The sequence below is a fragment of the Loxodonta africana genome, chromosome 23, assembly GCF_030014295.1.
Source record: "Loxodonta africana isolate mLoxAfr1 chromosome 23, mLoxAfr1.hap2, whole genome shotgun sequence".
Lineage (NCBI taxonomy): Eukaryota > Metazoa > Chordata > Mammalia > Proboscidea > Elephantidae > Loxodonta > Loxodonta africana.
The window spans coordinates 66,399,156-66,412,875 of NC_087364.1; the positions used below are offsets into that span (position 1 = coordinate 66,399,156).

A 13,720-nucleotide genomic window follows, 5' to 3' on the forward strand; every position below is an offset into this window, starting at 1 on the left:
CGCCTTTTTTTTCTTTAAAAATATCTATGAAGGAGGTGAGAGCAGGTGTTGGTACTCCCATTCTAAATATTTCATAATATTTAAGATATAACAAAGGAAGAGATTACATTGCCTACCTGGGATTATGGCGCTGGTTAGTGATATTGCTAACTCTTTGACAGGACTCCGATCCAGTGCTTTCTCTGAAATTTGATTGCATTTCCATGTAAAAAGTGTAAAAATTAAAGTCATGTAAAGCCTACATGATTGCACGTGGAAAGAAATGAAGCTAAACGATAAAATCAAAGAAGCATCACCTTTATAGAACCCATTTTCCTGTGACAGAAGCCCTTGTAGCTCTCAAAGCATTGGTTATTATAATACTTCAAAGCATAATATTAAATAATATAGTACTGTGGGTTTTTTTGTTTCCTTGTTGGGGTTTTTTGTTTTTGGTAATATTCTGCCCTCACCTATAACCTCAATCGTGCGTGTGTGTGTTTGGGGTGGGGGGTGTGGCAACTGAATCATGGTAACTAACTGCCAAACTTTAAAAAGTTGTATCTCCCCACAAAGAATCTGCGAGTAAATTCATTCTGTATGAGTTATTTTAACAATCACACATTGCATCACTCTTCTCATAAAAAAAAAAAAAAAGGATGACCTAATCTTATGACTCCCTAACTGTAGGGCATACTTTTTATGTCGCTTTTATCCATGGCAAGATGTGTGGACTAATCTGTCTGTACCTCTTGACCTGGTATTGCCTGTGAATAACACAGCAGATACCTGGGAGGTTCACAGTCTTTGGCCCTAAATGGAGTGAAAGGAGCTAAGTAGAGCCCAAACCCATAACCTTGACACCATTAACCACAACCAGCTATCCAAATGCTGTGCTTTGGAAACAGTTTTTTGAATGAGTATTAATTTTTTTTTTAAAGAAAAAATATACTTTCCGTATAGTAATTTTATCTGGACTTTCTTTATTCATCTCTAGTAAAAGGTAAAATTATTATTGTTGTTTTTAAAGCCATGAATTCTGTGTTTGATTATAGAATGCTACTAAATCAGTTTGGCAAAGCACTCGGCTGCCAGCTGAAAGGTTGGTGGTTTGAATCCACCCAGAGGTGCCTTGGAAGAAAGGCCTGGCAATCTGCTTCTGAAAAATCTACCGAATACCCTATGGAGCATAGTTCTACTCTGACACACATGGGGCCACCATGAGTCGGGATCCACTTGACAAAAACTGGTTTTGTATCGGAAGATAGATGGATGGATGGATGGCTGGATGGATGGGTGGTAAACTTAATGATATATCATAGGTCATTTCTACTTGCCAAGCCATAATTACCTTTGTCTTCATAAAGGTATATACCCGTTTAAAAGAATGAATACGAAAATTTAGTGCTCCCGTAGGTTTCTTCAGCATGTAACCAACTTCCTGAAGATGCAGGGGCCTGGAGATGATAAATGACTGGTTCAAGGTCACCCAGCTAGGGAAAGACAAAATTAGAACTCCAGTCTCTGTACACATTGTCTAGGACAAATTTGCAGACTATCGTTCCACAGAATATTCCTACTGCAACCAGGACATGTGGGCAATTTGGGGAAACATGTACAGTATATTGAATATTTAATCCTCCTGCTTCATTTAAAATTTATGATTATATGGTTTATATAATGCTTAAAAACTCTAATCTGGAATGAATTGCCATGTGGCCAATAATCTCTAACATAAAACTCATACTACATATAAATTCTATAATATTATCATAATTTCTTAAGGGTGTAAATTAATTAGTGCTTCCCTTCCTGCCCAGTAACATTCCTCACATGCCCCTTAAAGTGGAATTTAAAATGAGATCAGCAGTTTCTGCTGCTGAATTAAAGTTTAAAAGAGGCAAGAGCAGTGTCGCTTTGCATAAGGAATCTGGGGTTTTGTTCACAAGTTGAATCAAGAGTTGTTGATCCATAAAGAGCTGGCCACAGAGGTGCCGCCTTTTTTTTTTTTTTTTTAACCATAATAAGTACTTTATTCTGTAGCCAATTCTGAACCATTAAATAATTTTTTTATTGCACTTTAGAGGAGGTTTTATAGAACAAACTAGTTTCTCATTAAACAGTTAGTATACATATTCTTTTTGACATTGGTTAACAACCCCACGACATGTCAACACTCTCCCTTCTCAACCTTGGGTTCCCTGTTGCCAGCTTTCCTGTTCCCTACTGCCTTCTAGTCCTTACCCCTGGCCTGGTGTGCCCCTTTAGTCTTGTTTTGTTTTATGGGCCTGTGCAATCTTTGGCTGAAGGGTGAACCTTGGGAGTGATTTCATTACTGAGCTAAAGGGTGTTTGGGGGCCATATTCTCGGGGTTTCTCCAGCTTCTATCAGGTCAGTAAGTCTGGTCTTTTTTGTGAGTTAGAATTTTGTTCTACATTTTTCTCCAGCTCTGTCCAGGACCCTCTATTGTGATCCCTATCAGAGCAGTCAATGGTGGTAGCTGGGCGCCATCTAGTTGTACTGGACTCAGTCTGGTGGAGACCATGGTAGTTGTGGTCCCTTGTTCCTTGGACTAATCTTTCCCTTGTATCTTTAGTTTTCTTCATTCTCCCTTGATCCCGAAGGAGTGAGACCAGTGGGGTATCTTCAATGGCCACTCACAGGCTTTTAAGACCCCAGACACTACTCACCAAAATAAAATGTAGAACATTTTCTTTATAAACTATGTTATGCCAATTGAGCTAGATGTTCCCTGAGACCATGGTCCCCACAGCACTCAGTCTAGCAGTTCGGTCCCTCAGGGAATTTACATGTGTCTGTGAAGTTTCCATGACCTTGCCTTATACAAGTTGTGCTGGCTTCCCCAGTATTGTGTACTGTCTTACCCTTCACCAAAGTTGAGGTGCTGCCTTTTTCAACTGTTGAAAAAGGAAAGCTAGTGAGCATTCTCCAAGAGCCGTATTATTCAAAACTATGCTTCCCTTACCCTTGAGGGCCAAGATGCAGATTGGTTGAAGTGTGGATATGATTCTAGTGGGAAAATTATATGAGGCCATGTGTTTGAAAAATTTTGGAGTATAAGAGGACAGAGGTTCATTTCTATACAGACTTTGTTCCAGGTTGTTATATTTTTATTTTCTCCTAGTCTTTGGAGCTGTCCTCTCTCCAGGCTTTCCAGAAAACCTTCCATGGCCCTTCATACTTAACATAACTAGAATATTTTCTAACACCAGTATGTCAAAGGAAGGTTTTTTTAAGCATTTGAGTTAGATTTAATCACTATCTTTCATTCCTACGTGTTTCTTTTTTCTTTCTGAAATAAAAGACAACAAAAACAGTCGAGAGTTTGGGACAGACACAAAAGGTAGGAAATATCATCGGGATAAAGCTGTGGAAGGAGTTGTCTAAACCAGAATTTATGATAAATAGGAATTTCTGGAGTGGAGATAAATTTATTTCTGGTTGTGTGTTCCATTATTAAATACTAAAGTCTTCAATGATTCCCAAGAAGCAAAATTTAGGATTAACATTTTACTTTTATTGAAATTCATAGCCTAATTGGAAAGAAACTTCTAAGTTTCCTTTAATAAAGCTGGGTTTTTGGGCTTCTCGTGCTATTTTGAATGAAGCAAAGTAGAGGACAAGTTGGGGATAAGGGACTATTTTACCACCATCACCTCGGTCGGTTACAGTTAGTACATGTGGAAGTAAGAAGGCACATCGTCGTGTTTAATCTCTTGTGTGGGCAGGCCACCGTGGGTGATATTGACTTGAGAACAAGGTCAGAAACCATTACTTATCACTTAGACATATCACACAGCCATTCGTTGAGTTTGAGGAGACTGGATCTTAAGTACTGAATTAGTATGGCATTAATACTTTTAGTAAAATACATATTGCATTGAGAAAAGCATTCACCCAAGAATTGCAGGCATTATTCTAGTGAACCAAATTAGCTCTAAGGAAAGCTTTTAGCTTAGAAAAGTTAAGCTAGGGTTGCCAACCGATTCCATGGCATTCTTCTGTGCATGTGACTTGAAAGCAATTCTAGCCACTTGCCCCACGGTGTTGCTTCTCTGCCCTGCTCCCCTCTCTTTGGCTTCCAGATGACCATCATGGAAGAGTGGAGCTTGGGAAGGTCTGGATGCTTCATCAAAGGGATGAGGAGGAGAGGTAGAGGGGGGATAAAGATTATAATGCAACCCTTAGTGGGTTAAAGTAACTTATCTCCAAATCACAGGTAGGGCAGCTTCCAGTCAAGTTGAGGACAATGGACTAAGCAGGCATGGAAATGGCCCTTCCTGCTTTAAACACATTACATACTGGGTCACAGCCCTAAAGGCACTCAGTAGGAGTTGAGACTACATGGGCCAGAGAAGGACCAATACTAGACCTACCTGGTTCTAACGACATTAGCAGAATGGAAGTTGGGGCCACTAGACTTGCGTACTGAAGGCATTTGAAAATGAATCTCCTGATTAGAGGCAGGAACTGAAAAACTACTGCCTAATCATGACCAAAGATCAGAAAACTTCTGTATGCCAGTCAAGGTTTGACTTGGGAAGAGAAGGGCTGTGTGATGTCGAAGAATGGGTCGATTGCCTTAACAGTATCTGCAGAAGAAGTATGAGGTTGTAAACTAAGCTGAGAAGCTGGCATTACATACTCTTCCAGATGAAGTGAGCGTCGTATGCCCAAGCATACAGAAACTTCACAGGCCTTCAACCGTCCAGGCTTTCAGGCCCCGTAAGGAAGTTAACTGCCACTGAAGCTGAACTCACAGTCAAAGATGATGAAACCTAAGAGGAAGGCATGTACCAAGAAAGAGCATCCTCAGGTGCAAAAACTAGTTGAATTTACACCTGAGGAACTACAAAAAGTAAAGCAATTGAGTAGGGACTCTTAACATACAGGTGTTCAAAATGTTTAAGGAGATAAAGGAAGAAATAGAATCCATAAAATAAGAACAGAAGGTTGAGAAGTAAGAACAAGTGGATTTCAGAAAGAAACCAGTAGAACCCCTAAAATTTTTAGCACCAACTTCTATGATTCAGTAAATTCACAAATGGAAATTAACAGTTGTTTACTCTAGAACATCTCATTCATTACTAAGGGGGTGGGGGGGAAGGAGAGTAAACAGATGCTTTCTAAAGGCTGAGATATTAAATAGGAGCAATAAAGAGAATGACTTTTGAGCAGGATGGTTTATTGCACTGTCCAACCTCCAAAGCAAATGACTTAGACACTGGTCTACTCTTTGCTCTTTGAGAAAGATCCTTTAGTAGAAGATTATTCTAAAATATAATTACTTGGTCTTTTAGTTCCCTCTTTATTATCATAGGAAGCTATGGGTATTCTTTTCTCTTTAGATTGCCAACTCATTTAAAAAGGAGCTTGTAATGAACAATTTAATTAGATTGGTTTCAGCTCATCTAAAAGCTTAAGAAGGTATTAATATTCTAATGAAAAGTCTTGGGGAAATATTCATAGAATTAAAAAAAAAGAAGAAGAAGAAAAAAATCCCCTATCTTATCCTTGTTTTTAAGAACCTGGGAAGCTGTCAAGGAATTCAAAAGTAAAAGTAAAAAAAAAAGTAAGCAGTGACTAAATGTGCTTTGGACACCAGGAGCCAAGCCTATGTTTGCAACAGGCTGAAAGTTCCCACCTGAATCATGGCAAATTTATTCAGCTGCTTAAGATTAATTTTTACTCATACTTAAAAAAAAAAAAAAGGCAGCGTGGTATTTTTAGACTTTTAATGGCAACGGAAGGAGTTTACCAATGATAATTCTCCTTTTTTTTTTTTTAATTTCTTATGCTTTCTTGACCCATGGCTGTTCTGAGTCAATGCTTGCCTTGTATTCCCAAAGTAACCGTAAAGATTCAAATAAAACACATTTATTAAACTCTTCCTATTTGACAGGTATGCCCAGTGCTTCTACATTATCTAATTCCTACAAAACTATGTTCATCTTTACGATGAACATTTCGTAAAGATGAGGAAACTGAGGTTCACGTTAAGAGAAATGGGGTGACTTACCCAGAGCCACACAGATTTTTAAGTGGCAAAGGAAGAGTCTGTTACAGATCCTTTCCCCTAAACCCCATCTTCTTTTCCCCAAAGCAAAATGGTACTATGGAATTCATGTAAGCCATAGAGCTGGGTAAGAGATATGGCAAGAACCAGAAGTAGGGAGAGAGAGATCCTTCGGTGTTCTACCTGCCTACAACCCTGCCGGAGACCAAGCAGCAGTTTATCTGGTAGATCACATCTCTGTCTCCTTCAAGTGGAAGGATCAAGGATCACCAAAACAGGATCTCTTTCAGCTTCAAAGGGAAGAGACACCCTTTCCAATTCACTCATCATCAGTCTAAGGTGGTTGTCCTTATTTCTGAGAACCATGTTTCTCTAAGGAAGTTTATCTGTGGCAGTGGAGCAGACTGGGGGACTTGGGGCCTTATACAGCCAGTATGGCGCATGACCCCCTCCTACCAAGAAATGCCCTGTGCACATCCATTCCCCACACCCCTGCCTAGAGATGTGGGTAATGGTAATAATTTTACATGGAGCAGTTTTCCTAGATGATACTGCAGGCATTCATAGGAGAGAAAAGTTGAAGTGATGGCACGATCTCTACTTCCGCTTGCTTGGCCAGCTGGTTGCCTTAAGTTCTAACCACGCTGTTTCCCATGCGTCCTCCAAGGTCTAAGTGCCAAATCCTCTGGAAGTGCCCTGACTTCCCGATTCCCCCAGACTGGTTCGGTGATAAACACAGAACATTCCGCATGCTTCTGATATGGTATAGTATTCAACACCCTGGACTCTGGTTCTGTCTTTAAGGAGCCCTGTTGGTGCAATGGTTAAGAGCTCAGCTGCTAACCAAAAGGTCGGCAGTTCGAATCCACCAGCCGCTCCTTGGAAACCCTTTGGGGCAGTTCTGCTTTGTCCTATAGGGTCACTATGAGTTGAAATCTACTCGACGGCAATGAGTTTGGTTTACGGGTTTGGTCCCCCAGCTCGACTAGAATGCCTTAAAGGAGGAGAAAGACCGTGACTTTATTCATTTTACCTCCCTGACACCAGCACATGGCAGGTGTTGAGTGAATATATGATAAATGAATGACTGGCCCCTGAATGCGCTATTTGTATTTGTTTCCCTTTGCTTGCTCACACTGTTTCCATTGCGAAAAATTCATTTTCCCCCTTTCCTCCTCCCTCAGGTGTGAGAAAACACATCTCCCCACTATGTAGAAAATCTAGGTCATTAATCAGATAAATGTGTGTGTCGAATGTTTTTCTACGTATTATATTCAGTGCTATGTCCAGAGACTCTCAAGTGATACGCCCATTAAAATAATAACTACATCACTAAAATTTCCAGGGATGCTCCCCTAGCTGTTCAGAGCAAGCTTTTACATACCAAACATTAAAAACTCATTGCCATCGAGTCATTCCAACTCATAGCGACACTGTAGAACAGAGTAGAACCGCCCCATGGGGTTTTCCAAAGAGTGGCTGATGGATTCGAATTGCCCACCTTTTGGTTAGCAGCCATAGCTCTTAACCACTGTGCCACCAGGGTTCCTACCAAACATTAGCCAGTATGAATCCATGGGAACAGAAGAAGAGGCTGCCCTCAGCTTGTGAAGGAGTTAGAGTCCAAAACTATGTTTGTAAGTTGGTCCTTTCAAATGCAGAACTTTTTCTCATATAAATTTTGTTATAAATGATGCTGACAGTTTCAGACTTGATAATAAAATTTTTCTCACGCCAAAACCAAACTCATTGCCATCAGGTTGATTCCGACTCATAGCAACCTTATAGGTCAGAGGAGAACTGCCCATAGGGTTTCCAAGGGGCAGCTGGTGGACTCCAACTGCCAACCTTTTGGTTAGTAGCCATAGCATTTAACCACTACTCACTCTAGACATAGAATTAATAAAGCCAGCCTCAGTCATGTGCCTGCAAAGTAGAGTCAGAGGGGAAAAGTGGGAAGAAAGAGGAATTTCCTCCCTGCTTTGAGAGCTCAGAGGGAAGCAACGAACTCTAAGTTTATCCCTTCCCATCTTTTAGTGCCTGTGTGCCCACGCTGAACCAAGTTTGCTGCTTCCCTAACTCTCAGTTATGGAGTTCACTCAGGCCCCCTATAATCTTTGACGTTTTCTAACCTTGAAAGTTCTAATATTCCCTTAGATCCACATGATCTCAACTAGATGTTAGAAAGTTAGCAGGATAAATAAGTTAATCCACATTAAGATGTAAATGGCTGCCAGCCCCAACACCTTTTGTGAAGCATATACTTTTTAATAAAGAATATCAGTTTACACAAATGAGTTTATACTTGTAAACTGGCATAATTTCAGTCACTATAATAAAATGAATTGAAAAATCAACAAGGTGGCAAGCTAATCCTTCTAGGTGAGAAAGAAATAGATCCTGTCTCCCTGAGAGCCTGGCCCTAGTTTCTTTGAAATTATTCCTTCTTTTCATATTCTGTTTACTAAAGCACAGAGTTCTAAAAGTACTAAGGAATTTTTTTTTTTTTTTTTGGCCTGTTTGTTTTGTTTTGTTTTTCTTGTTCATGAGGATACCAAGGTTAGTTCTGGGGAATTTCTATGAGGTCCTTTGGGGAGTAAGATAAAAACTGGTTTTATAAGCCCCATAGAGATTAGTCTCCTTTATACTCATTGCTTTTAAATTATGCACTCATTTATTTCTCCACTCACTGTCTTGTTCATCAGACATTTCTCATCTGCCTCCTGGAATGTACCAGAACCTAAACTAGTAAACAGGATGACTCAACACAGGCTGTACCCTCAAGGAGCTGACACAAGAGTGGGGAAGACAGATAGGTCAACAGACAATTATAGTGTCAAAAACTGTGTTGATAGTGTCAAAGGGGCTGAGTAAAGGCAGCACCATTTCCTGGGGAAGTCACATTTCCTGGGGAAGTCAGGAATGCTTGAGCCCACCAATAGGTATTATCCAGTCCCAATGCCACAGAGGATGTGACATTTGGAGTGGATAATGCCTATTGGTAGATACTAATGTCCTCATGAATGAAAGGAGAAGAAAGAGATTTAAATTATACAAGGCTGAATACAAAATAAGAAGATAATGAGAACATGGAACCAAAAACTGGGTGGGGAGAACAACTTTGCCTACTCAGAGAGGCAAAGGGGCCACTTTAGAACCCTTTTTTTCCCACGTGTTATAACCTACAGGAGATATATCCATGCATGGTGTAGCACCTCTTTACACCAAGATGGACACTACCCTGGGCGCAGGTGTCCAGGGTACCCAGATGCCAAACACAACCTCTCTGGGCAGCCAATAGTATCTTCTCACTGTTCCTGTTCTTCTCTAGGACATGTTGCTACAAGGGGAACACACGGCCATGCTCATCCGGAGACCTGCTCCTGATGCATCAGTAGGATATACATGCCCGGCACCACTGCCCTGCCTGGCTGTCCCTTCCTGTGCCCAGCGCTGACTCTCCCCTCAGCATGCCACATCCCAGACATTACCCCACAGCACTTTTGGCCCCCTTCCCAGGGCTTCCTAATGGACGCCCGTCTAGGGCAGAATATGTCAATTTCTTAAGTCACATAAATGAATAGCTTACTCGTTGGTTATATAAAATATCAGAGCAAATATTTGGAGAAGTCTTTGTGGAGCTCATTCTTGAGCATCTGAGTCTCCCTAAAATCCTAAAGAACTACTGCTATCTGGAGTCCTCACCAAAGACATTTTTTATGGACAATCCTGACCTAATCCATTCATTTGACATTCTTGATACACAAATGATTAACCTCAGAGTTAACTCCAGAAATGGCCAGGAGGCACAAAAGTTAGGAGATTCAGAACCCTTTGCTAGACTGAGTTGGAAAGTAAAGAATAAGTGCTACTGCTCTTAGAACCCTGGAAAACCACGGAGAGATGGCTACTACCTAAAGTCTTAGGCCTTCCTGCTTAAATCAGTTCCCACAATAACCAGTCTCTCAGTCACATGGAGGCAGCCATTCTGATCATGCAACTACGTAAGGGAGAAGGCTAATGATTTATAGGCCTAAGGAAAGATCATGAGATGAAAGAAGTAAAGAATAAGATACAGGTATGTTACACTTCTGAGGTTAAAGACAAAATTAATTAGCCTTGCTTACCTCAGGAAAAACTCAAGTCTTCTTGCTGAATAACTAATTCAGTAGCATTTTCTGAGGTTTAGATTATGTATCTTCGTCAATTTGGAGGCTAGGGTTTACTTATGGAAAAAATGCAAAGGACCTGGATAGGTTTATTCACACAGAACCCCACTTTCATCTCTCTGGAGGGTGTTGTTTATCACCCCTACAAAAGCTGTTTTCTAAAACTTAATTTAAATGTACATTCTTGGACTTTATCCATTCACAAATTTACTTCAGAAAGTATGTTCTAATTTTTTCTTAAGACTGAGTTAACAGGATTTATGACTGAGAAATAAAATTGTTTGTTTGTTTACAACTAGAAGTCAATTTTTTAAAACCTTTTTATTTCCCCCCAGGTGCATTTGGCGTAGTATCTGGGACGAACCCAACCCAAGAGATCAAAATGATCCTCAACTCTTCTACCGAAGACGGTATTAAAAGAATCCAAGATGACTGTCCCAAGGCTGGAAGACACAATTACATATTTATCATGATTCCTACTTTATACAGCATCATCTTCGTGGTGGGAATATTTGGGAACAGTTTGGTAGTGATTGTCATTTACTTTTACATGAAACTGAAGACTGTGGCCAGCATTTTCCTTTTGAATTTAGCGCTGGCCGACCTATGCTTCTTACTGACTTTGCCACTGTGGGCTGTCTACACTGCTATGGAATACCGCTGGCCCTTTGGCAATTACTTGTGTAAAATCGCCTCAGCCAGTATCAGTTTCAACCTCTACGCCAGCGTGTTTCTACTCACTTGTCTAAGCATTGATCGCTACCTGGCCATCGTTCACCCGATGAAGTCACGCCTTCGGCGCACAATGCTGGTAGCCAAGGCCACCTGCATCATTATTTGGCTTCTGGCTGGCTTGGCCAGTTTGCCTTCAGTTATCTACAGAAATGTATTTTTCATTGAGAACACAAATATCACAGTTTGTGGCTTCCATTACGAATCCCAAAATTCAACCCTCCACATAGGGCTGGGCCTAACCAAGAATATTCTGGGTTTTTTGTTTCCTTTTCTGATCATTCTTACAAGCTACACTCTTATTTGGAAGACCTTAAAGAAGGCTTATGAAATTCAGAAGAACAAGCCGAGAAATGATGACATTTTTAAGATAATTATGGCGATTGTGCTTTTCTTTTTCTTTTCCTGGGTACCCCACCAAATATTTACTTTTCTGGATGTCTTGATTCAGCTGGGTATCATACACGACTGTCAGATTACAGATATTGTCGACACCGCCATGCCTATCACCATTTGCATAGCTTACTTTAACAATTGCCTAAATCCTTTTTTTTATGGCTTTCTGGGGAAAAAATTTAAAAAATATATTCTCCAGGTTCTGAAATACATTCCCCCAAAGGCCAAATCCCACCCAAGCCTGTCCACGAAAATGAGCACACTTTCCTACCGCCCCTCAGATAACATAAGTTCATCCACCAAGAAGTCGGCCCCGTGTTTCGAGATTGAGTGACATGCCTGTCTGTCAGGAAACCTTGTGAAAGAAACGGAAAGAAAAACATTCCTTCCAAGCACTTCTCTACCAAATGAGCAGTAGGTCCTTTCAGAATGTAAGGAGAAAAATGGATTGTGTGGATTGAACTGATCTCTCTAAAGCTCAGAACAAAAGCTTTACTTTCCCCTTGCAGCCAAACAACGCGAAGCTCCATGTTGCATCCTGCTGCATTAGATAGTAAAGGCCGCTCAGAGGGAGACGTCAGCAGCTGGATGAATGTGTCACTGGAAAAATTTGGCTGGCAGAAATGCACTCTCCTCCGTCTGTCCTTGTTCTGTTTCTTTTTTACCTCCAGGTGAAGGTATTTAGAATATGTTAAACCCTTTAGAGGAGCAATAGGACATGAAAGCTCAGGACTGCATGGCCCGATTTCCAAAGGGCACTATAAAGGTTTTGTGTCTCTTTTAGATATGTAGCAGTTGTGGTCCACTTGTACCTGCTACTTATATTTTGTACAAAGATTTGCTAAGCAGTAGTTGTCAAGTTTCAAAACCTTTTGTGAAACTCAACCAGCGTCTTAGAGAGTCACACTGCCGAAGCAATGTCAGTTAGATGGCTTATTGGTATCATGATATTACTGACGTCACATATAAAAGTTAAATTACTCATAAAGGTGTTCCTCTGGTCCTAGGTATTAAGTATCTTCCTAGTCATATTAGTTTTTTTTCATATCTGAGAAGTACATATATTTTATGGTAAAAAAGATTATATATCATAAAGTATGCCTTATTGTCTTAAAACGGTATAGATTATATGTGTCTTTTATATGTGTGTGTATCTGTATCTGTAAACAGTTGTTACTTGATTAAAACCCGGCAAAGTCATATTTCCTTAAAATAAATAATTTGATTGTAATATTTTTTATTGCAATTGTGTTTAATCCTCATTTTATTTAAAATAGATGTTGATTTATTTTGAAAATAAGACATCCTTGAATAAGTACACATTTTCACTTAAATTTTGATGTAACTGATGTAATAATACTGGTTGTAGATACATGCTGTCATTGAAAAAACAAAAAGAAAGAAACATTTTGTTCCACTGCCCACGTGGAATAAACACATCATTTTGAACTTCCTGAAGTTTTTCATATAACTGAGATAAAAATAACCCATCCTTTATAACACCAAAATAACACATTTCTTTGAACATAAGTCCTGTTTTAAATAATGGGATGCTTTTTCTGAGTACAAAATGATCACTGCAGAAAGTTCAGAAGACATAGAAAAGCATAAAAAATAAAAATAATATATGTATTTTTTTTAAAGTCAGGGATAATTCCTCCCACTAAAAAAAATGATCGTTTTTAACATGGGTACATATTCTTCCACTTTTGTTTGTACTAACTATACACACATGCACATAAATAAATTATGATACTGGAGTCATAATGTGTGTAGAGCTGTGGACACAGATTTTTCACTTAATATCACACTGTAGTAGTTTCCTACACCGTTAAATATTTTTCTAAAATACTTTAATAATTGCACAATATTACAAAATACGGACACACCCTGATATATTCAGCTAGCCCCACGTCTTGGAAACTTCGTTCTGTTGTTTTGTTTTGTTTTGTTTTTGGCATCATAAATTGAATTGTGAGGACTGTCCCTATCCACGAATCTGACAAATTCCTCCCAGTACATCTGCAGAAGTGGTCCAAGTGAGCCTATAGGTCTGGACATTTTTAATATTCTTAATTCACATTACCAAATATTTTCCAAAAAACTTCATAACAATTTACAATCCCACAAACTATATATGAATATATTTCACCACCGCCTCAGCAGCATGTAATATTAAGTAGAAAAAGGAAATTTTACTGCAAGGATCCAGGTGCTGCGAGGAATACCAGAACAGAGATTCAACCGCACCTGAAAAAGGGATGGTTTCCTCTCCCCTCGGCAGCTGCCTCATTCTGTTTCCCAGACACCTTTGCTGCTCCCAGAGTCCCCCCTGGGCAGACTGTGGTGCTCAGTTCGGCCCAATCATCTGTGGCCCAAGGTTTGAAGAGACAGAAAATAGTCGAGG

The 13,720-nt window shown here is 39.8% G+C and overlaps 1 protein-coding gene across 1 annotated transcript in view; it reads left to right on the forward strand.

The window, feature by feature from the left end:
• Positions 1-11,901, forward strand: part of AGTR1 (angiotensin II receptor type 1) — a 45,063-nt gene extending 33,162 nt beyond the window's left edge. Inside the window, exon 2 of the mRNA XM_003416165.4 lies at positions 10,521-11,901. Within this exon, the coding sequence (XP_003416213.1) occupies positions 10,568-11,647 (1,080 nt within the window). The 5' untranslated portion in view covers positions 10,521-10,567 and the 3' untranslated portion in view covers positions 11,648-11,901. The remainder of the gene's footprint in view (positions 1-10,520) is intronic.
• The last annotated feature ends 1,819 nt before the right edge of the window (positions 11,902-13,720 follow it).